Source organism: Podarcis raffonei, chromosome 3, assembly GCF_027172205.1.
Source record: "Podarcis raffonei isolate rPodRaf1 chromosome 3, rPodRaf1.pri, whole genome shotgun sequence".
Lineage (NCBI taxonomy): Eukaryota > Metazoa > Chordata > Lepidosauria > Squamata > Lacertidae > Podarcis > Podarcis raffonei.
Window position 1 is genome coordinate 29,346,707 of NC_070604.1, and position 24,789 is coordinate 29,371,495.

The 24,789-nt window shown below is 44.9% G+C and overlaps 1 protein-coding gene across 4 annotated transcripts in view; it reads right to left on the reverse strand.

Annotated features, from left to right (window-relative positions):
- KCNS3 (potassium voltage-gated channel modifier subfamily S member 3) overlaps window positions 1-24,789 on the reverse strand; it is a 62,617-nt gene that overhangs the window by 21,375 nt on the left and 16,453 nt on the right. For 3 of the 4 annotated variants that reach the window (XR_008329394.1, XM_053380928.1, XM_053380929.1), the window contains exons 2-3: window positions 14,857-15,029; window positions 10,672-12,198 (exon numbers count right to left, since the gene is read on the reverse strand). Coding sequence is in view for 3 of the 4 variants with exons in the window: in XM_053380928.1 (XP_053236903.1) it covers window positions 10,672-12,142 (1,471 nt within the window). In the remaining variant the exon portion in view is untranslated. Of the gene's footprint in view, window positions 1-10,671; window positions 12,199-13,321; window positions 13,483-14,856; window positions 15,030-24,789 lie in introns of those variants that run through there. The other variant, XM_053380930.1, reaches the window with a different exon arrangement.

Below are 24,789 nucleotides of genomic sequence, written 5' to 3' on the forward strand. Positions count from 1 at the left end.
AATCAAAATAAAAACAACAACCCAATAAACCTCCCCACAAAAGAGCCACATTTTAAAAGGGCATAGGATGTCAATCAGATCAACCAAAGGCCTGGTTAACAAGGAATGTTTTTGCCTGGCGCCTAAAGCTGTATAATGAAGGTGCCAAGTGAACTTCCCTGGAGAGCATCCCACAGACGGGGGGCCACTGCAGAGAAGGCCCGTCAAAAGGTGAGAAATGGGACTCACTGTACTCTCCTGATCTACATCCCTAAACTGGTTTGGGCATTCACGACTCAAACTCAAGATAGATTCACTTTCCTAGGCATATCATAATGGGCATCCTGTGAAGAGAGTGCTTGAATACTGTAGCCAGAATAGCACCCCTGGATATTATAAGACAATTCTCATCTGACTGAAAGAGGTGGGTTTGCTTAGTGTGGAGAAGGGATGTTTAAAAGAGAAACATCAAATACCACATACTAATATTACTATAGAAGAAACATCAGCCTGCTGAAGGGTTTTGTACCTTGGCTGTCCTTTGAAAGATGGGCCCTGGGAGGCAGGAAGGGGAGGAAAACAATGCAAGATATCACCCTCTCCAGAGGGCATGCTTAATGCTCTCATGGCAAGTTATCAAGTGACTCTTGTGTCACTAGCCTAAAAAGAACACCCTTTTCCAAGGCATGACTTCTTATTAGTTTTCCTTTTCCTAAAGTGTAAGCAGAATCCATAGTCACTTCCCTTCACTGTTACAAAACAGTGGGTGGAGTCATAAAGATGCCCAGAAGGGCTGGCTGAAGCCTTTAAATTATTCCCAATCTTAATCTTTTAAATGTTCCCTAAGACTCTCATGGAGCATTACCAGTACAGAATGCAGATGCTGATGAGGAAGTCTACTTACATCTCCATCCACTTTCTCTCTCACTCTCTGAATGATCAAACCAAAGGAGATTGCTGTGCCTCTAGAGCCCTAGTGACCAAGGAGCCAGCAGAGGGAGGTGTCACAATGAAGGGCGTGTCACAAGGACCTCCGCAACCTAGCAACCACCAGCACTCAACTGGCACTCCTCTCAACTGACACTACTAAGTTTCCTTATATGGCTTTTTATCCATGTTCAGCTTTTTACAATATGTAAAGTGAAATCTATCCCTTTATAGTCAAGCTTCCGTTATTCCTGCACCTACTGAGCATTAGCTATCTAATCTACCTCTCTGCTTCTCTGGTGCAACTGCCACACACACCAAAAGGCTATGGAAAGGGCCCTGTGTCTTCAACAATTCACAAAGTGATTCATTGCAGCTCAACAGCAGCCCTCTCCTTCTTTTCAGTGTCATCCTGTATTGCTGAACAGTGGAAAATCAGAAATCACCCCTTGCGTGTTTATTAATTTTATTACCCTCCTTCACTAGCAGGTCCCAGGGCAAGTTACAACTATCTGGAATTATTGTTGTTGTTGTTATTAATTAAATTTGTATACCACCCTATGCCCACAGGTTTCAGGGCTGTTCACAGGATAAGATCACAAAATACAAATACAAAATACATAATAAAAACAAAAACCCAATAACCCCATTCCCAACACATTTTAAAAGGGCATTGGATGTCAATCAGATGGACCAAAGGCCTGGGTAAAAAGGAATGCTTTTGCCTGGCGCCTACAGGTGTATAATGTAGGCGCCAGGCAAACTTCCCTGGGGAGAGCATTCCACAGATGGGGAGCCACTGCAGAGAAGGCCCATTCTCATGTTGCTACCCTCTGGACCTCTCAAGGAAGAGGCACACGAAGAAGGGCCTCAGAAGATGATCTCAGAGTCCAGGTAGGTTCATATGGGAGCAAGCTGTCCTTGAGGTATTGCGGTCCTGAGCCATTTAAGGCTTTATAGGTCAGAACCAGCACTTTGAATTGGCCCGGAAACTAATTGGTAGCTATTGAAGTCGGGTTGTTACATTACAATGAAGAGAAGGGCAGAGATGCTCAGAATAAATAAATTAAAACATGCCCCCTCCCCTGTGCCATAGTGTGATTTTTTTGTCTTTCGCCTGCCTGAGAAAGGACATCACAGTGCTTGAACACCAACCTGCTTGAACACCCACATGCTTCCCTTAACAATTTGCTGTCACCACGGCTATGAATTCTTATGCCCTGAACTAGTAGTGCAAAACTTCACCACTGCCTCCTTTACGGCCCCTGGGCACAATCTAGTAGATAAAGCTAGAACGGGGGGGGGGGCGTCAGGGGCACATTGGAAGATGGCCGACAATACCATCTCTCCGTCTTACACGGGGTAATTAAGAGGCTGATATGGGAGTATGCAGCCTCCCTTGTTACCCCAGGGAATGGGGAAACACTGTCTCGCCTGCTGTTGCCATAAATCACCCCCGAGTTCGAAAGAAGGGGGTGAAGGCACTAGGCGCACAGCACCCGTGGGAGACGGCTCACCCGGACACTGTCTCTGATTGCGCGAACTGGTTGCAGGAGCTCAAAATAAACAATTAGTGAGAAGCAAATGCACATATTTCAAGTGAAGAATGGGAGTTAAGACTGCTAATTGAAGTGACCTCTGTGAAGTAGAGCCACGGGTTGGATTCAACAGGACAATAAATCAAGAAGAAGATACATCAAAGGGTCGGTATGTCGGAATGGGACTGAAAGGGGGGGGACTTTTCTTTTTTTCTCTATGTGATTACCTAACAACCCCTCCCCAAGAAAGAACCGTTGCACAATTGACTGGCTGGTGTGGAGGACTCCCTGGTCCTGAATGGGGTAACTGTGCCCCTGAAGGACCAGGTGCGCAGCCTGGGAGTCATTTTGGACTCACAGCTGTCCATGGAGGCGCAGGTCAATTCTGTGTCCAGGGCAGCTGTCTACCAACTCCACCTGGTACGCAGGCTGAGACCCTACCTGCCCGCGGACTGTCTCGCCAGAGTGGTGCATGCTCTGGTTATCTCCCGCTTGGACTACTGCAATGCGCTCTACGTGGGGCTACCTTTGAAGGTGACTCGGAAACTACAACTAATCCAGAATGCGGCAGCTAGACTGGTGACTGGGGGCGGCCGCCGAGACCATATAACACCGGTCTTGAAAGACCTACATTGGCTCCCAGTACGTTTCCGAGCACAATTCAAAGTGCTGGTGTTGACCTTTAAAGCCCTAAACGGCCTCGGCCCAGTATACCTGAAGGAGCGTCTCCACCCCCATCGTTCTGCCCGGATGCTGAGGTCCAGCGCCGAGGGCCTTCTGGCGGTTCCCTCATTGCGAGAAGCAAAGCTACAGGGAACCAGGCAGAGGGCCTTCTCGGTAGTGGCGCCTGCCCTGTGGAACGCCCTCCCATCAGATGTCAAAGCGATAAATAACTACCTGACATTCAGAAGGCATCTTAAGGCAGCCCTGTTCAGGGAAGTTTTTAATCTGTGATATTTTAGTGTATTTTTGGTTTCTATGGAAGCCGCCCAGAGTGGCTGGGGAAACCCAGCCAGATGGGCGGGGTACAAATAATAAATTATTATTATTATTATTATTATAAGCGGGATGATTAAAAACTGTGTGGAAATGAATTATTAACCAAAGGTTTGCCTTATGGAGACTTGGAAAAGAATAAGGGCTTTTGGAATGACGCAGCTATAGAAAGAGAGTCGCCATGTTGGCAGGTTTTGTCGAAAGATTGATGTTCGAGGAGGAGGAAGCTATGGCTGTTATCATATTGGACTCCTGGCAGAACCTCCTCGGAAGATCGAGAAAGGGAGTGACAGGCCTGCAAAGATTAAAGAACGGAAGGTAAAATTGTTTCTCTATGGAAGTGATGAAAGACGGCAGCCGTCTGAATATGACTCTTGGATGAATGGAAAAACCTACACAGGATTACAAAAACATTTGTTTTCAACTCGCTTGCAGAGACTATCAGAGGCCACCAAGAAAAAGGAAAAATATATGAAAATAACAAGAAGAGATGTGGAAAACAACAAGAAAGGATTGGACAGAATTGTGAACATTATTTGGACAGAATTGTGGATATTAAAGCAGCAGCAACAAGATGATTGGATCCCTTTCGGAACTTGAAATATGGGTACCCCCAACAAAAATTTAAAATTTGGCTCTGTAATTTGGAATTAATGTGATTTGATTTGATTGGTCTGTTAATAAAAATTATTTTTTTTTAAAAAAAAAGATAAAGCTAGAACATTTTACGTAACTGCTTTGGAGAACTTTTAAAAAATAAACAGTTTATAAAGCTTCTGTTATATTTAAAGGAGAGAACTTAACGACGACTCACCAAATTATAAGGCATATGTATGAACAAAACAAAGGTTACAAATAAAGTCCGATGGCAAGAAACTAAATCTTTGGAGTACGACTCCAACTTTCTCATGGGGACTGGGGATAGAATCTCACCCACAGAACTGATTGGTATAGCCTGTCATTAACCTGAATTTCTGCACTTGCAAGGTTATAAAGACAAGGCTTAAGTGTTTGTGGATAGCATGCAGGGTCTCCTGTGCCCTGCATAGGTCCTTACCTCTTAGTCAGGCTACAAAAAACAAAACAGGAATTATCCAAACTATGCAGAATATGCACCTTTCCTTATTTTTGACAATTTGTTGATCACATAATCCAGCTTTTCTTATCCCTTGTATGCATTCTTGACCCAGGTTACATGAAGCTCTGAGTAAGCCTCTCTAACTTTACTCCAGGGAATAAAGTTTTGCTTTCTTGAGTTTCCACCACAAACAGAAACTTGACACTCTTCCTACTTTCACATTGCAGAGATTACTGTGCTTTAGAAAGATCAGGAGAGTAGAAATAATTTCAGATAAGGTTATCGGTTCCTGCCAAAATTCATCCACCCCAAGTATTTTGCCTAATGTATTATGATCTGGAAGCGGCTGGAGTCAAGATGCAATTTTGTGCCAAGTGAAATGATAATTTTTACTCAAGTCATATGAACTCCTGCAGCTATTGCTTCATGATTGGTTAAAGCAAGAAAAACATATCACTCTTTCTTGGATATAATTCAACATTATATATGCTTGCAGTCTTTCAGGCTCACAGCCAGTTATTACATCCAAAATGGCAGTCCCAATCCACAGCACCAGGGAAAACTTGAACATTTTGAAAAACTTAGCAATTTCATATTCAAAAGCAAGCCAGTTCCCTTTAGGTAGACTTGAACAATAAAGAACCAGTTTGACATCACGTGAAGATCAGGTGGGCAAAGCTTGGCCAAAATGGCCTCAACCTCGAGAGTAAATGGGCAAGTCTGGTTAGACCCATGGGCCTGAGGTTCTCCAATTCTGGAGTAGAGCGTCTGACTAGGACTGGGCTTAAATCCCTGCTCAACTACAAAACTCATTTGGTCGGCTACTCTCTCTTATTCTGTTCCAGGGGTAGACAATGTGATGTCTTGCAGAAACTACAACTCCCATCATTCCTGACCTTCAGCCATGTTGGCTGGGGCTGATGGGAGTTTTCACCCACCAACAAGATCTAGCAGGAACCATGTTGGTCTTTCTTGGCCTTTCATGATACCCCAAACCAGCTGCCTGAGGCAGTTGCCTCACTCTGGCTAACAGTAGGGCCAATCTTGCCAAAATGGAAATAGTAAGAAGGGACCCCTGACCACTAGGTCCAGTCGTGGCCAACTCTGGGGTTGCGGCGCTCATCTCGTTTTATTGGCCGAGGGAGCTGGTGTACAGCTTCTGGGTCATGTGGCCAGCATGACGAAGCTGCTTCTGGCGAACCAGAGCAGCGCGCAGAAACGCCGTTTACCTTCCCGCTGGAGCAGTACCTATTTATCTACTTGCACTTTGATGTGCTTTCGAACTGCTAGGTTGGCAGGAGCAGGGACCGAGCAACGGGAGCTCACCCCGTCGCGGGGATTCGAACCGCTGACCTTCTGATCGGCAAGTCCTAGGCTTTGTGGTTTAACCCACAGTGCCACCCGCGTCCCAATGTGGAAATAGTCAGGGTCTAAAGTGAAGCACAGTAGAGGAAAGGAGAAAGGCTAGGGCCCAGCTCTCCCAAAACACTCATCTCTCCTGTGAAGTGGCACAAGGATTTCTCAAGTTAACAATAAAAGCCACTGAGATGGGCTTGTTGTTTGGACTAGGGCTACTCTGAAGCATTGGCTTCCCATAGACTTTCCCGTCTTCTGTGTCTTTCTGCAGACAAAAGCACACAAGCAGAGAAGATCTTAGGAAATGAAAACAGCACTACAAAAAACAGCCAACTTTTTAAAGGATTTGCACGGCATCGAGACTGAAAGATTCTGAAAGGGTAGGAAGCGTACGCTCTGTAGCATCAGTCACAGCAATTTTTCTGAGCGCTTATCAGTGTGCCACACAAATTGCAGGATGTGGTTCTTTGGGGCTTTAAAAAGTAATAATAAAAGACAGAGACAGAGAGGTGCTCAGCGCACTGAAAAGTTGTAATGGGTTTATAAGAGCTATTGATTAATCTGAGAGCATTAAAAGAACTTTATCCAGACTTTTAGCAGATCTTGGTCATTTCACAAAGAATAAGGGACTCAGGCACAGGCGGGATGAGTCAGCATGCTGTAAGCCAGCTGTGCTTGTGGAGGCTGAACTTACTGCACTGACATTGTCCTTCAAAACTCACAAAAGCTGTTTAAAAGGAGTGGTTTAGAAGGGACTTGCTATACTCATGACTGCATATACCAGCTGAACCAAGAAGAACCTGGTAACTAACGATACTTCTAGCCAATCATGTCTTCCAGGGTGCGTCTCTGCACAACAGCCTTGCCAGGTATTCCAAGAAAACTGTTGCATGCAGCAAACCCAGTGCTTTGCTTGCCTTCAGCCAAGATAATGTCTGTCCTGGTATGTGGAACACCAAAGAACAGCAAAGGCATATGTCTGCCTTGCTCACCCCACCACCAGCTAGCGAGGGCTGGGCAATATATCAATATATCATCCAAACCCAGTTTGAAGTCCATATTGCGATATTGGTTTCATAACTTTTGACCTGGCAATATATCACAAATCACGATGTGTGTTAGGGCTGGGTGAAATATGACCCAAAACCAGTTTGAAGTCCATTTTTGACTTGAATCATGATGTGTGTGTGTGTGTGTGTGTGTGTGTTATGCAAAAATCACAACGTTGGGAAAGCCAGCCAATGCTTTTCTCGATTCCTGCAGCCCCTGCTAACCCCGCCAGCTCAGTTCTCCCCTGCCTGTGTGTGTGTGTGTGTGTGTGTGTGTGCAGCAAATCACAAGAGCAGCGCTGGCAAAAATCACAATGCGGGAAAAACCATCCTTATTTCAGACATCGTATATTGCGATGTTTAGTTGGTGATATATCATGATGTTGAAAACCAGATATCACCCAGCCCTAGTCAGTGCTATCAATTTAATGTCCACTGTTTATGCCTGTGCTTCTCCCTCAAAGACCCCTTCTTAGACACTGGGGAAAACTTGAGTTGCTTATACAAATTCAGCTAGAAGTGTCTAGCCCATTGGTAGCTACTACCTCTGTATTAAGCCAGAAGCTATTAAGCTGCAAAACTACCACCCCATCCTCCAGAATTCCAGCAAATCCCTCTCCCCAAACCAGTCTTTTCATGGAAAGCTGTCTACTAGCCCCTATATATCCAAGTCAGAAAAACCCATGTTTTGCTTCTCCTGGTTCTTATGACTTTTAGAGAAAGGGTTGACAGACGGCCAGTCTGCAGCTACAAGTACACCTCTGTGTAACCCAAAGCAGAAGGACTTCTGACTTCCAGTCATTTGACAGTGGGAATAAAAAAATGACACACATCCCCCCCCCCAAAAAAAAATACCATTATACTGCTGCAATGAAGAAAGCTGGAGTACACGGAATCATGGATTCTGTGTGGAAGTGCAGAAAGTTCAGTTCAGGTACTCAACACAAATTCCAGGATTCGGTGTTATTTAATCCTTAAATTGTACGTCTTTTCCATCTGATTCTGCTTGGTGGAGCTCAGAGCTCTGACAAAAAACAAAGTAGATTCACAAGACTTCAGAACATTTTTGGCAGGTAGCCCTCAACAGCAGAAGAGCGTCAGAATAATAAAAATTACTCAGAAAGCATAAAAACATACTGGAGGCTTCAGCTTCTCCTCTCAGCTGATATTACAGAGTTTTCCTTATCACCACTCTTAATGGTATCTGAATCATTGGTCTCTCTGTTTTAAACACCGCCAGGCTGGTTTGTGAGAATGATTGACAAGAGAAGGCTGCTTAAGTTAAGCTTTTTAGTGTTGGCTGAGCAATTTGGCTGCCTTAAATGGAGGTATGGGGGCTCGGCCATTCTGCTGTGAAGACCAAAAATGGAGTGCACCAGCAAATCTCCCTTGCAGTAGTAGGTTCTGCAGCTCTGGGAAGCTCCTGCTGTGTGTATACAATGTGTGATTTCATATGAGATAATTTAGCCTCCTCCAGGTGATTACAAGGATCTCTGTGGGCTTTAGTGGCTGGGTGGCTATCAGAATTTCGACTTGCAATCTCACGTACAAAGATGATAGCACCCCTATTCCATTTATAGTCAGCCTTGATGAATTCTTGCTACTGCAATCAGCGGAGAACCAAGCAAATGCTTCACTGCTTTGTCATGCGTCCTGCTGTCACCATCACCAAAACAAAGGAAGTACACAGAGGATATAAAACCCTGAGCCCATAAACAGGGGCAAGACTTGACATTTAGACTGGCTTTGTGGTCAGCTTGACATAGTCCGTCGCACTGCAAGTTGCGGGAGCACTCTGCCTCCCCCAAACTAGAAATTAATTGGAAAGAGAAAAATAAATGGAAATGTGTTTCTGTGTGTGAGGATGGATTCACTTAAGAAGTCCCAGGATCCAGAAATTAAGACAGACGTATACTGCCAAATTTGTACAAATTGCCTCAAGTCAACTGCTCAGCCAACACTATTATGGGGTGCACCTTCTCTCTGATCGGGGGATGCTATGATTCGGATTTGTGGAAGTTGGCAGCTTAATTTTATGCTAGGGCCAAGGAAATATATGATATGGCTTCTGGGTTCCTTCCAGCTCTGTTATGAGTCCATTTAAAAAGCGACTGAACCGAGTGAGTTGGAAGGAATAATATGGCTGACTCATTGCCTGACCCTGCCATCCACCATGTCGATCTATGGCTTAAGGGTAGGTTCAGACACTAAATCAAAGATGGAGGAACTAAGACCTGAGGCCTGAACGCAGCCCCTTCCCCCCCAGCTCCTCTTAGTGACCCACAGTCTTCTCACTGGACGCCTTCCTCAAGTGCTTCTGCCAATTGGAAGGTGCCCTTGAGTAATGCTTCTTGCTTGCCTGTGTGCATGTTTGTGTGTGTAGATAAGTAAGTAGGTAAAAAAAAGGTCGCCCAACCCTGCAGTGAGAAATGAAGGGTGAATGGCTGGCACATCAAGTGGCAATGCGCACATCTTTCCTGAGATCAAGCAGCTAAGCAAGACATGCATCTGAAACAGGTGCCTGTGCCTACAAAACAAAATAAAGTCCCGACATTTTGCACATCGAAAGGCGGGAGTTGGGAAGCCTTTTTTCTCTCCCTGGATCTGGCAGGTATGGAAAGCCAGGGGTGGGCAAGGTTAAACTGGGTTTGGATGGGGTTACACCCAAAACCAGCCAGGACCAATCACGCTCCCTGTTCCCCTTCATTCCCTTCCTCTTTCTCCCAGCCCAGCAGGCTGCTGGAGAAAGGACAGATCACACTCGCCAGATGTTTACACTACAGTCATACCTCATCTTACGTTTGCTTCATGTTACGTTCTTTCAGGTTACGTCCCGCGGCGACCCAGAAGTACTGGAAAGGGTTACTTCTGGGTTTCGCAGCTCGCGCGTGCACACAAGTGCTAAATCATGCTTTGCGCATGCGCACAAGCGCCAAATCATGCCATGCACCTGCGCAGATATGGCGCTTCAGGTTGCGCTCTTTTCATGTTGCGAACGGGCCTCCGGAACGGATCTCGTTCGCAACCAGAGGTACCACTGTACTGTAAATTGCTTGCAAGGGGCTTTCAATTTCTTCTCCATCACTCCATTAGTTTCCATTCCACTCCCTTCCTTCCTCCCACTAGGCTTCCTCCACTGGCATGGATTAGGCTGAGGGCTGTATGCAAGCTACAGGAAGCACAAGTGAATTGCACCCACCCATAACACCAAAGAAGGCCTGGGTGAACTATGGTTGAGGAGCAAAGCCTTTCCCTAGCCCTGTATAATATTGAATTTTAACCTCAGATGCTAACAGGCCCCCTGGCTTAGTTTAGGACTATTTGGTTTCTTAGCAAATATGGTTTCGTATGCACTTCTGTTCATTCTCAGGTATAATCACCCAAATAAAAAATTACATTTGTCCCAGCACATTTCCCGTGTGCTAGTAACCCACTATTTCCCAACGCACAATCCATTCAAACCACACATTCTTTAAAAGGTTATCGGACTTGGTTGCTGGACCAAGCACACTCGATACCATTTTCTGAAGCCATGTGGAAAAAAACAAAAAACTAATCCACCACACACAGTCTATCTATCCTTAAGCCCCATCTAAACTGTAAAGAATGTGCAACATCATCAGAGCCAAGAATGCCCTAATATGGCAGAGAGTTAAGATACCCTGAGAATTTAAGTGCTCTTTGTCAAAGCTGTGCTAATATTAGAAGGAAACAGTAAAGAAAAGAGATTCAACTCATTTTCCTGTACCATTCTGCAAAGATGTTGTGTTATAAACATCGTCAAGATCTTGGATGCTTGAGGCGTCGGTTGAATCTTGATCGTTGGCTACAAATCCTACTGAAGAAAGGCTAGAAATAAAGGAGTGCATCCTTTTTGCATAAATATCCCTAATATTAAAATAAGGGAGCTCATTTGTCTTCTCCTTGGGGTCGTTGTTGCACTGGTCCACGTCAATATCCTTCTGTTTCTGGTAGTATTTGGAAAACTTGTTGAAAATGATCGTGATGGGAAGAGCTACCACTAATATTCCACAGATGATGCACGTTGTGCCAATGATCTTCCCTCCAAGAGTGACTGGGTAGGTGTCTCCATAGCCAACGGTGGTCATGCTAATGGTGGCCCACCACCAGCAGATTGGGATGCTCTGCAACTCGGATGTGTCATCATCTTTTTCCACAGAGTAGACCAGGACGGAGAAAATGGAAATCCCAACGGCCAGGAACAAAAGCAGAAGTCCAACTTCGTGGTAGCTGTGCCTCAAAGTGGCACCCAATGACCGCAGCCCAACAGAGTGCCTAGCCAGCTTCAGGATACGGAAGATCCTCATCAAACGCAGGATCTGGACCACTTTCCCCATGTTCTCGATGTCTTCGCTTTCCTCCTCTTTGGTGTCCACGGCCAAAGTGGCATAGAACGGAATGATGGAGACAAAGTCTATAATGTTCAGCGGGTTCTTCCAGAACTTTTTCTGACTGGGAGCAGCAGCCAACCTGATCATAAGCTCAGAGGTGAACCAGATGATGCATATGATCTCCACTATTTCCAGAATAGGGTCTTCTATCTCCCTTTCGTTGGCATCCAGCTTCTGGAATTCTGGCATGCTATGGATGCACATGGTCACAATGGATGCTAGGACCACGCTCAAGGAGGAAACGGCAATCAACTTGGCAGACAAGCAAGAGGCAGGGTTCTCCATTCTGACCCAGATGTTCTTGCGCAACTCCCCCAACCATTGCTTATCAAACTTCTCGAGCTCCTTCTCAAAGATGGACGACTCATCGTCAGAAGAATCCAGGCTTCCAGCATTGCTTTTCTGGTCCCACTCCTTATCAAGTCCCTCTTCTTTCCTTTCTTGGTACCTGTTGCTGCAGCAAGAGTCAAGGAAGAGCTCGTTGATTCCCCAGTACTCTATTTCCTGGCAGAAGGAGAAGACGCAGAGCTCTTCCATGACGTGGAGTTTCCCTGTGTAGTAAAAATTCAGCACGTAGCGGAACAAGGAAGGGTTCCGGTCAAAGTAGTACTCCTTCTCTGCAACGCTGTAGTCGTCGCACAGCTCCAGAATAGCTTCTTCTGAATGGCATTTGAGCAGCTTCCCGAGTCTCGTATGGGGAAATCTGAGCAATGTGCTTTGGCCAATGGACTGCTTAAAGCCACCCACATTCAAGTTGACAAGCTCCTCATCTTGCCCCGGCCTGTGGAAGAATTCGCCGTACACCATTTTGAATGTTGTAAGTGTTGCGGCCGGCCGGCAAGGCACATAATATTACATCGCACCTAAAAAGCAACACAAGGTACACTTAGGTAATTCAATCTCGTTTTGTTCTCATTGCAAACACTTCTCATCTCTGCTTACTGCGAGTAGTTATATTAAAGGAAACGGGGAAGAAATAAAACTCTCACATGCAGCACTAAACAATTCAGTGAGGCAAAATTAAATTACTTACAAGGTTTATTAAGTCAGAGTTATAAAGCTTGATTAAAATAAAGTATGGTTAGCACTACCTCCCCCCGCCTCCCCCAAACACCCTGCTGTGGAAAAAAGATGGTTAATTCATTAAGCTTGTCCTGTCCTGTAGCTGAACCATATTTAAATTAATGTTCATCCTTCCAAGAATTAAAGCGTATCTCTGGTAGGCTTAACTATAATGAATCTCACAAGAAAACAATTTTTAAGTCTGTAATACATTTTCCCCTGTTTATACATGCATGGCTGTGTCCTTGCAATTATCAGGTTACCAAGACCCCTTCCTATGGGGAAAGAGTGGGTGGGTGCCCCACCCCTCCATCACACACTTCCCATTAATCTGCAGCGAGAAAACTTTGTGTTTGATTCATATACAGTGGTACCTCTGGTTAAGAACTTAATTCATTCTGGAGGTCCGTTCTTAACCTGAAACGGTTCTTAACCTGAGGTACCACTTTAGCTAATGGGGCCTCATGCTGCCGCCGCGCCGCTGGTGCGCAATTTCTGTTCTCATCCTGAGGTAAAGTTCTTAACCCAAGGTACTATTTCTGGGTTAGCGGAGTCTGTAAACTGAAGCGTCTGTAACCTAAAGCGTCTGTAACCTGAGGTACCACTGTACTTTCTAAGGGGAAATAATTGTTCAAAGCATGATGAACCTACCTGGACCCCGAGATCATCTTCTGAGGCGCTCGTTTGTGTGCCTCCTCCTCGAGAGGTCTAGAGGGTGGCAACACAAAAATGGGCTCCCTGTCTGTGGGATTATCTTCCCAGGGAAGTTTGCCTGGCGCCTTCATTATACACCTTTAGGCGCCAGGCAAAAAGGTTCCTTTTTAACCAGGCCTTTTAAAGAGAGGTAGATTAGATAGCTGATGCTCAGTAGGTGCAGGAAAAACGGAAGGTTGAATATAAAGGGAAAATTTTCATTTTACATACTTGTAAAAAGCTGAACATGGATTAAAAGCCATATAAGGAAACTTAGTAGTGTCAGTTGAGAGGAGTGTCAGTTGAGTGCTGGTGGTTGCTAGGTTGCGGAGGTCCTTGTGACACGCCCTTCATTGTGACACCTCCCTCTGCTGGCTCCTTGGTCACTAGGGCTCTAGAGGCACAGCCATCTCCTTTGGTTTGATCATTCAGCGAGTGAGACAGAAGTGGATGGAGATGTAAGTAGACTTTATCATCAGCATCTGCATTCTGTGCTGGTAATGCTCCCTGCCAGTCTATGGGAACATTTAAAAGATTAAGATTGGGAATAATTTAAATGCTTCAGCCAGCCCTTCTGGGCATCTTTATGACTCCACCCACTGTTTTGTAACAGTGAAGGGAAGTAACTGTGGATGCTGCTTACAATTTAGGAAAAGGAAAACTAACATGTCATGTGTTCTTTTTAGGCACTTGATAACTTGCCATGGGAACATTAAGCATGCCCTCTGGAGAGGGTAATATCTTGCATTGTCTTCGTCCCCTTCCTCCCTCTCAGGGCCCATCTTTCAAAGGACACCCAAGGTACAAAACCCTTCAGCATGCTGATGCTCCTTCCATAGTAATATTAGCATTTGGTATTTGATGTTTCCCTTTTAAACATCCCTTCTCCACACTAAGCAAACCATCTCTTTCAATGAGATGATGAGAATTGTCTTATAATATCCTCTTATAATATCCAGAAGGTGCTACGCTGGCTACAGTCTTAAAGCACTCTCTTCACAGGATACCCATTATGATATGCCTAGGAAAGTGAATCCATCTTGAGCTTTGAGTCATGAATGCCCAAACCAGTTTAGGGATGTAGATCAGGAGAGTACTGTGAGTCCCATTTCTCACATTTTAACAGGCCTTCTCTGCAGTGGCTCCCCATCTGTGGAATGCTCTCCCCAGGGAAGTTTGCCTGGCGCCTTCATTATACACCTTTAGGCACCAGGCAAAAACGTTCCTTTCTAACCAGGCCTTTGGGTGACCTGACTGACATCCTATACCCTTTTAAAATGTGGCTCTTTTCAAGGGGTGTGTTGTTGGGTTGTTGTTTTTATTCTGATTATATATGTTGTGATCTTTTCTGTGATCGTAATGATGATGATGACCATGGATCCCAAGGATGGGGAACCTGTGTGTCACAGAGCAAGCCGGTCAGTAAATCACACTGTGAAAGTTGGAGTTAACTCCTTGTTAGCGAAAACTAATTGTGCACAGCACAATGAGCACAGCAACTCATTTCTGGTAGGTCTTGCTCTAGGAAACAGTTGCTGAGACTGAAGGTCCCCACTTTCCTACAGCTGCCTCCTCTCCAGGGGTTTCCCCAAGATATCAGAGACTACCTCTGCACATTGCTAATCTCTCTCCTGCCCTTTTCATGCCTCTTCTGGTTCTGGGACACCAGAGGGAAGTTGACTTCATTTTCCTCTCCTAGCCATTCTTACAGACGGGTGCCTGGGGGGAAAAGGGGATATTTGAACTTGTCTGATTTTGCTACTTACCAGAAGTGATCTGAAGCCTTCTCTTAGGGTACTTGTCAGTTCCAGAAGCATTTCCTGTCGTGGCAGTTTGTGTTTACAAGCATTGCGGTACTGCATACAAGAGAGGACTGAAACAACTTTCCTGGTTTCGGCAAAGGCCAGAAAGTTTCACGTTCGGCAAAATGAGAGGATACCTGTAGGAAAGAAAGAAAAAGCATTGACCATTTTGTCATCTACACATATTCCAATAAAAGTAGGCTAGGAGCACAGGCAGGGCTGGCCTAGTGTGGTGTAGAGAGCCAGCGTGGTGTAGTGGTTAAGAGTGGTGGACTTGTAATATGGTGAACCGGGTTCACTTCCCCACTCCTCCACAAGCAGCTGCTAGGTGACCTGGGGCTAGTCACACTTCTCTGAAGTCTCTCAGCCTCACTCACCTCACGGAGTGTTTGTTGTGGGGTAGAAAGGGAAAGGAGAATGTTAGCCACTTTGAAACTCCTTAGGGTAGTGATAAAGTGGGAAATCAAATCCAAACTACTACTACTACTACTATTCTTCTTCTTCTTCTTCTTCTTCTTCTTCTTCTTCTTCTTCTTCTTCTTCTTCTTCTTCTTCTTCTTCTGTCCCACCGTGGCCACACACCCCACTGCTGTAAACCCTTGTGGACACTCACCCTGTGGCACCCATTGCAGCTTGCCTCCAGGTGGCGGCAGATGAGCCACGGCAGCTGCAGGGCATGGTTGTGGAGGCAGGGGGCTCTCTCACTGCTGCAGCTGAGCAAGAGGCAGCAGCAAACACCCAGCAACAGCCAGCGCCCAGCAGTGGCAAGGGCCAGGTGGTGGGTGCCTGGAAGCAAATGTCCAGTGGCATGCAGGGGCAACCCTAAGAGCCTGCCGCCATGCGGCAACTGCCTCGCCACTTTTTGTGGGCAGGAGGGCCAGCCCTGAGCACAGCGGGAGGGAAGAAATTAAGCGGGAGATTGATAGGCAATCAAGCAATTTAAGATGCTCTGGAAGATTCAGGTTTTGGGTGAAGGGAGATTCAAAACTATGGTTTGAAGCTGGTTTGCTGTCAGACTGCAGCTTTCTGGTTTGTGTGTGCTATAGTTTGTGCCATTTGAATTCTGCAGCAAACTATGAATATCACAAATCATGGAAATGAGGGAATCCACGTACAGGAGAAAAGTAGGGAGAATATGAGATTCCAGCAGATTGGCTCAGTTCAGATGTCCATTAGGCTAAGACTTATGTATTAACAGGATGAGGAATACGTAGTTCTTCAGATACCGTTGGACTCCAACCCCAGTTACCCCTAGCCAGCATGCCCAGTGGTTGGGGGCTTTGTAGCCCAACATCTCAAGAACCAAATGTTCTCCATCCCTACTTTAGGGGAAGGGCAGGTACAAACAGAACCAAAATTGACAACAGACTGGTCAAAGAGCATTAAGCCTCCTGTTTCTTATTTAATCAAAATGGAATTAAAAGGGGTTGTGCACTAGATTTGTATCAACAGAGAAATCTGCACACACCACCTTGTTAAAGCCAATTTCACTTCAGGGGGGGAAAAATCAGGGCTCAGCAATCCTCCACAGTACTAGGCTATGATTCACTGCTCGGATTACATTAATACCACCCATTACTCACTGTGATTACCTAGTGCGACGCATCCATTCAGTTAATTAACAGACACAGGTTTAGGCAACATGGCAAGTTCTTTTGATTCCAAAAGCATTCCAAGCCAACTTTGTCAAGAAAACATTATTCTAGATCCAAGATGGTGGCCTGTATCCATCTCTTTGTCCAAAGGTTTTCCTATTTTCATTGCTGTTCAATGGCAGCAACTCAATTCAAGGAAGAGAAGGCTATCAGCAGCTACTAGCCATGATGGCTAGGCATTACCTCCACTGTCAGAAGCAGCAGACCCCTGAAAACCAATTGGTGGGAATCAGAGATGGCTGTTACACTACTTTGCTAGCTTCCAATAGGCATCTAGGTTACTGTGGGAACAGGAGGCTGGTCTAGATTGGCCACTGGCCAGATCAAGCAGGCCTCTACTTATTTTCTTGTGAAAACCTTTATTCTGAAGGTTACATGACCAGAGACCAGATATATCTGGGCTTTCTGTAACAAAATACTACATACGAATGGAAAACTCATACTCAAAACCCAGAATAGACCCATTAAAATCAATGGACTAGTTGGGCATCACCTGTAGTGATGAATGAGGTATGCAGCAGGGAATTACTAACTTAGTGGGAGAGGGTCAGGGATGAGGTGGTGGGTAATATTAGATTGAACCTACACAGTGCTGATATCCCCATTGACTGGTCCTCTCCCCTCTGGTTAAGTTGCAATGTCTCTGCTGCTGGCTGGGCTGAGCTAGCAGGAATCCACACCGAGCAAGTTGGCGTTAACTCTTTATTAGCAAAAATAGGATCTTCACACAGGTCTGGCCCCCATGAAGCAGTTGTTGACTGAAGGTCCCTGTCGCCCCACAGCCGTCTATGTCTCCTCCTCTCCAGGATTTTCTCCTAGCAATCGGAGACTGCGCCTGTGTGCCTGCCTTTCTTCCTCCCACTTCATACTTCTTCTGGTTCTGGGGGACAAGAGTGGAGGGGGCATCATCGCAGCAGGAGAGGATGGCACCCATGACTCTTCACCAGCCTGACTCATCTCTGTTTCTTGGCCTCTCTCCTCCTGCTTCAGCTTCTGCCTCTCTGCCACAGACTCTCCCAGCTCACTAAGTCCTGTTGCCCCTTCAGTTTCTGACACCTCCTCCTCCCAGTCTTCTCGCTCTGACCACTCATTGTCACCCCACCTCCACTCCCCGGGCTCTGAGCCTCCTTCCCATGGGGGTTCCCCAGCAGTTTCCTCCCATCATTCCTCTGTGCCCAACCAGGCAGGGTTCCTCCTCACTGATGTTCATGAGCAATATTACTTCACTGCGACAGAGAGTCCATGTCATACACCATAAAGGATTTGGGGGTCTGTGAAAATTCCTTAAACAGATACATACAAATAACAAAGTGAGTGTCTGCAGTCCACTAATGTACATTATTTAGATGTTGACAGATGAATGGGTTGAGTTACTACAATAATAATAGCTATCAAGACAGCTTAATAAGAAGCTGGCTGTGCTCATAATCCAACATATATTTCTTTTCCGTATATTTTATTACCTGCGAGAACAATACAAACACTGCAGAATTGTCTGTTGTTGTAAACAAAATCTACCCTTATTTCCTTATGGGGGACACAAGAGTCCCTACAGAGTCCTTTGTAGGTTCTCCATCAGTAGGAGAAAATAACAGAGGCCAACCAGAGAATATTGAGAAGCAAAGCAGCTAGTAAGCCTGATCTTTATGGAACTGTTGCAAGAGGGTGCTCCCCTCAGAAGCAGGAGAAAGGAGGAGGACCCAGAACAAAGGTGTGCCCACCCTTATATAGACATTTTTAATTGCCTTCCCTGGAGCTCAAGACCACCCCTCCATACATCATACCTATATCACAGGTGTGTAACCCAAGACCACCCCCCACAAACATCCTACCTACATCACAGAAAAGGTGGTCTACAACAGAAATGTGAATGTTGTTGTTTTTCCTGTCTGCCAGTTTATCTGATAATGCCTTATCTGATTGCCTTTCCTAGTAGTCTGCCCATTCCTTTGAGATGGTGATCACCCAATTCCTGAGACAATGGGAAGGTTCCCTCACCCCCTCCCTCCTTGCAGAGAAAACATTTGGTCAGTTGGGGAGTCAAAATGGTTTCAGGGCAGTCTTCCTGTGCTGCTCCGGACATGTGGTCCACATATCTATGTACGTGCTTGGTTGGTACATTTATGAACATTTATTATATATATAAGACCTTAAATTTTTTATTACACTGTATACAATTCCCAAGAAGATCAGAAGTCTACAGTTTTAACACAAATATTCTAGCCCCCTCTTTGTAGATAAAGTTGACTTTAATGAGCCGTTCACTTAGAAGTGATGACCTGTTCATCCGTATTCTGTTCTGACTACACGCAGCTGGCTCAGTGACTGAGCACTTCGGGAAAATTGAAAGATCGCTATCACCCTGACCTAAGGAAAGTGGATCAGTTAAGATAGTTGGGCTTAGTTTAAAGATCACCTGGAATCTTTGCCCCTGAGCAGGGGGCTTCCATTTGGGGTGGAAAACTCCATAATGAGTCTTCTTGAATGGTTGTCCTTCAGTTATACGACTCTGCAGAGTGCTTGGGAAAGGCAAGAATAAGCAGAGTACCTCATTATGCCTTATCAAGACCAGCCTGTTCTGGCAGTAAAATAAAATGTCTCCCTTCAGACCAGTTTTAAAGACCACTAATCTTATTTCTCAGTTACTTTCAACAATACACGGCTTCTAATAGCGACGAACAACAACAAAATCAATGCTGCCCAACGTGAACAATGAAAGCTAGGTCCTTAAAAAGGATAGAGTTTCCAGTGACAATTGAAAATCAGTGTATTTTGGCCCAACACTTTCAAGAAATTCAATTAGCATGAAATACTTTTTTTTCCCTTTCCATTTTCAGTGAGGAATCTGATGGACCGTTCTTCTCTAGTTTATCCTCTCATCAACCACCGCATAAGGTTGACGGCCTTCGAGTGTTACTTGAACTTTTACAAGTGAGGCCATAATATAGTAATATTATATTAGACTGGATTCCTGAATCCACGACAGTTCCATGGACCATGAACCGTATTTTTCGCTCTATAAGACGCACCAGACCACAAGACACGCCTAGTTTTTGGAGGAGGAAAGCAAGAAAAAAAATATTCTGAATCTCAGAAGCCAGAACAGCAAGAGGGATTGCTGCGCAGCGAAAGCAATGATCCCTCTTGCTGTTCTGGCTTCTGGAATAGCTGTGCGGCCTGCATTCACTCCATAAGACACACACACATTTCCCTTTACTTTTTAGGAGGTAAAAAGTGAGTCTTATAGAGCAAAAAATACGGTATTTACACGCCATTCTAGAACCTAAGCAAGTTGAAAATCATATCAAAACTATCTGATGCTTTCCATAAACTCATCTACCCAAGGATTCATCTGCTATGAAATAAATGAAGCTTATGCTTCAGACCCCCCCTAATTCCATAGGGGCCCCAGAAGTGACTTTAATCCACATTGTTGTTGTTTTTTTAAAAAATGGGGCTAGTAGACTCAAATCAATTTATTTTTTCTTTTATATATTTCAACAACCCCAAAGTTTGAGAGTCAGTAGCACAGGTGTTGCAGACAACCTCACTGAAGATGATGACAGTGGTTACCCAAACCTCATTGCTGGTTGTGAAGGGGGCCCCTTAACAGTTCAGGCTTCAGGGCCCCCTAGAATGTAGGTCCACCACTGAATCTATCATGAGCCACCCTGGAAATTTTGAACTATGTGGTGATACAGAACTGGGAGTATAGAAATGATTAGCTTGGCAATGCAACAGCCACCCCCACCTCTGTGTGATTTAAGGCTACACATCAAACTTGCAACACGTGCAAAAGTGCAGGGCTCGCCTACAGACACATGGCTGTCCGAAGCCACCCTCTCTTAATATGGCGGAAGTGAAGTCAGCTTCCAGGGCAAGAGAAAGGGCGGGCCCTAAGACAGGAAGGGGTAGGATTTTCTTTGCATCTGGCAGAGGGATGGGGGCAGAGAAGCTAGACTGGAGCCAGAAGTTTGTGGTCAGTGAAATAACCTCTATCCCAGATGTCAACCTTGAAGAAGACAATTTTTTTTACCTCATGAAGTGTGACGCCCCTTTCCTTTTAGAATTTTGGCCAGATGTATTCATCTGAAGCTACGATTAAGTCGTCCCAGTACAGTGGACGCTCGGGTTACGAACGTGATCCGTGTGGCAGACACGTTCGCAAGCCGCAGTGCCGCGTCTGCGCATGCACGGGTTGCAATTCGGCACTTCTGCGCATGCGCAAAGCACGATTTAGTGCTTCTGCGCATGTCCGAGCGCCGAAACCCGGAAGTAACCCGTTCCGGTACTTCCGGGTTTCAGCGCATCCGTAACCCAAAAACGTGCAACCTGAAGCGTCTGTAACCCGAGGTATGACTGTACTAGGTAGGTTTTCTTTGTGTCATTTCCAAGCAGAGAACGATACAGCAACGTATGCACATTTAACTCGTGCACATTCAACTTTGTGCATGTGGTAAAATGTCCTTGGCAATCCCACCCGCCATTGAACCCAATGAGTTTTCACCATACACAATTTTGGCATCAGTCACAATCCCTGGAATGTCACCCTCTCCTCCATTGAGGGCTCACTGTACTTCATTAATGCCTCCACCTCCACTTCTCCAGTATCTGAATTTTCATTTTTGAGGGATCTCTAGGATACTCTAGGAACTTTTGTTCAGAGCAGATCCACTGAAAGTTAGTGGGTCTACTCTTGAGTAAAAATTAGTGTCTCATAGTTACGTAAGTGTCCTATAGTAAATGTCCTGTTTCATTATGAAGGGGGACATTCAGAAGAACGCAGGAATTGTAAAATCACACGACGACTTCATCATTACAAAAAGAAATGTGAAAAGCCTTCGGTTGGCAAGGCAAGGCTTGTTTGCCTTCCATGTACCATAACATAACTGAAGGTTAATGGATTGGTAAGCAGTAAAATAGACAGGGGGAAATGTAGGATAGAATAGCCTGCATAACACTGTTCATTGCATTTATATATGGGCCATTAGCTTTAATTTCCCCCCCAAGAGAGAAAGATTGGTCCCATAAAATTGAAAGTGTTTGAATTTGGAAAGTGCATGCCTGCAGGTTTAAAAACCAAGTGTATATTGCAAAATGCCATAAATTAATATATTTGTGATTCTTAAAATGTCTAAGATGCCTTCACATAAACAACAGCTTTTATATCTTGAAGTCAACAAAGGAGAATTTAACCGATGGGAGAAATGGCTTTAAGTCATTTGGTATAAGCAAAAGTCATTTATTTTATGAGTTCATTATAGTGAGAGCCAACGGGTCACAAGTCTGTGAGAAAATGTGCAGGCATTTGCAAAGCTTTGGTTTTCTAAAATGGCGACCGAACCCCCTCAGATTTCTGAAAAACCAAGCCCACTCCTACGAAGATTTATATGAGTTGATTATGTTTCCCTCTCAGGTGCTTCAAAATCCCAGAGATGACACCAGCCCACTTGATGTAAATTACCTTCCCAACAGCATATCTCAGAATTAATCCATGTTACATCCATAAGACCTCAACCCTCATCAGCCTACGTTACATCTGTAGGCTCTCCTCTGAAAGGAAATTACAGAAAATGGGTAAAATACAGAATCTAACTGATTGCATGTGGGATAGCATTTCTTCCAAAGCCCTGCAACAGAAACCATAAACAAGGGGGAACTGCGACAAATTGTTGCATTGCGCGGTGTTCCCATTCAGGGTTCCAGCCATCTAGCTAAGCCTTCTTCCAGAATATTCCATCCAATCCCCATTCTATCACCCAGTTTTCCATCCCTTCTCCAACTGCAAGGGTTCCCTTGTCAATGAGTAAGCTCAGTCCACTACTGGGCTGCATGGGGTTTTTTTTTGGGGGGGGGGAGATGGGATTTTTCATTCCTCATTTTTTAATCTCCCCACTTTTGTACTTCTGCAAACCTTGGGATACCCTCAAGCCTGCCGATACTCCCTGCTGTGTAGGGATGGTGATGTTTCGGCTACATAAGGATCCAGACTTTGAGAACGAGTTTGCTGTTGGTATAAGGGACCGCTGCAATGATTTTTCTGCTGCTTATATCTAAACATCCCCTTATGCTTTGAGCATACAAAATGCTCTCAGCTTCCAACCCCCCACCCCAGCCCAATGCTTAAAATTACAACCTTGGGTTGCTGCTGAGAAAGAGGGCAAATATATTTAAAGAATAATAATAATATGATTATTACCTAGCACACAAAGCTGAAAAATAAATGATGCCAGATTTGTTTAATAAATGCATACACCACATAACTCCTCATATATATTTTCCTAAATTTTGTTTAAAAATGAAATGTTAAGAATTAAGAAGAAGATAGGGCTTCTTTTTTAAAGCAAGCCTTAATATCTTCCTTCTTGAAAAACCCATATCTGGTTTAATTCTGAATGCTTGCCGCATGGAGAAAGAGAACAACATCATCACCATCGACGACATAAAACTGGATGAATTAAGCATTTTAAATGCCTTTAAGTTCAGTGGGAGACTTGCAGCCCAGTCTCACCTGTGTTCATGTCAGAGTAAGCGCCAATGGCATAGCTGTCATCTTTTCCCTTTTCTTGCGAGGAATCCTATTCGGAATAAGGGAATTCCCCTTTTTTTAAAAAAGGAAAGGTTGATAGCTATGGGCAATGGTCCCCAGGGGGTTTACTCCCAAGTAAACATTAACAGGATCTGGCTGTTAAAGCTACTCATTTAAACTGCTCCCATTGAAGCCAATGGGATGAAGAGTAAATAGCTCAGGAACACAATTTACACCAAGCAGGGCTTGAACTGATGGTACTTAAAAAGTCACATTCAGCCCTCACTGAGGACAATTTAAAGGAGTGGTGGAATGGCTTCATGTTCTTGTTTGACACAAGCTGCTAAAGACAAAGAGATGGCTGATGGGAATTGGAATTCAACAATACCTGGAAGACCAGCAAGTCCTAGTTTACAGCTTTATTGCCATAATAACCCATCACAAGATTTAAGCACCCCTGTCAATATATGTCCATTTGGACTGATTAATTGCTGAAGACTGCGAGTAGTACCATAGTGAAATGCTAAATGTCCCTGCTTCGTCTACAACAGATTCGCACCCAGGTTCCTCATGGGCTAAAGTCAAGCAGCATTCGCTCACGTCCGTTCTGCAACACTTGTCATTATTGGATTGATTTTATTTTGTTGCGGAGAGAGGAGATGTGATAACCTTTTATTGAACAAGCCGTTTCAATTAAGAGCCGGCAAACTTTCTGCCCCCAAGGAATGGGCTGTGTGCTTACTTAAACCACCAAGCCTGGCTTAAAACAAACGAACAAAGAGGTATTCCTTTACATATATCCACTGCAGTTTTTCGACAGGGCGCTGGTTTATTGTTTGTTTGTTTTGCTTCTGCTTTAGCCATTTGGAGAGAGATTCCACTGAAAAGCTTCACAGGGTGATTTTCATGCAAAACTTTCCCTGGAACATCTGATCACTTCCTGAGAAAAGAGTACCAAGCTTAGGGTGTTTTTGCTAAGATTTATTTACCAAATTACACTCAGGGCAATGGAATTTGAAGGAGCAGCTGTTCTCACTGGCAACAAGGAACAGAACATCCTAAGGATGTATTTTGCTAGCAACACTTTGAATTGTGCTCAAAAACGTACTGGGGACCAGTGTAGATCCTTTAGGACCGGTGTTACATGGTCCTGGTGGCCATTCCCAGTCACCAGTCTAGCTGCTGCATTCTGGATAATTTGTAGTTTCTGAGTCACCTTCAAAGGTAGCCCCACGCAGAGAGCATTTCAGTAGTCCAACTGGGAGATAACCAGAGCACGTACCACTTTGGCGAGACAGTCTGTGGGCAGGTAGGGTCTCAGCCTGCGTACCAGATGGAGCTGGTAGACAGCTGCCCTGGACACAGAACTGACCTGCACCTCCATGGACAGCTGTGAGTCCAAAATGACTCCCAGGCTGTGCACCTGGTCCTTCAGGGGCACAGTTACCCCATTCAGGACCAGGGAGGCCCCCCACACCTGTCCACTCGCCATGCCCCGAAAACAGTACATGGTACCTCGGGTTAAGAACTTAATTCATTCTGGAGGTCCGTTCTTAACCTGAAACCGTTCTTAACCTGAGGTAACACTTTAGCTAATGGGGCCTCCCGCTACCGCCGTGCCACCAATGCGCGATTTCTGAAGCAAAGTTCTTAATCTGAGGTACTATTTCTGGGTTAGCGGAGTATTTAACCTGAAGCGTCTGTAACTTGAGG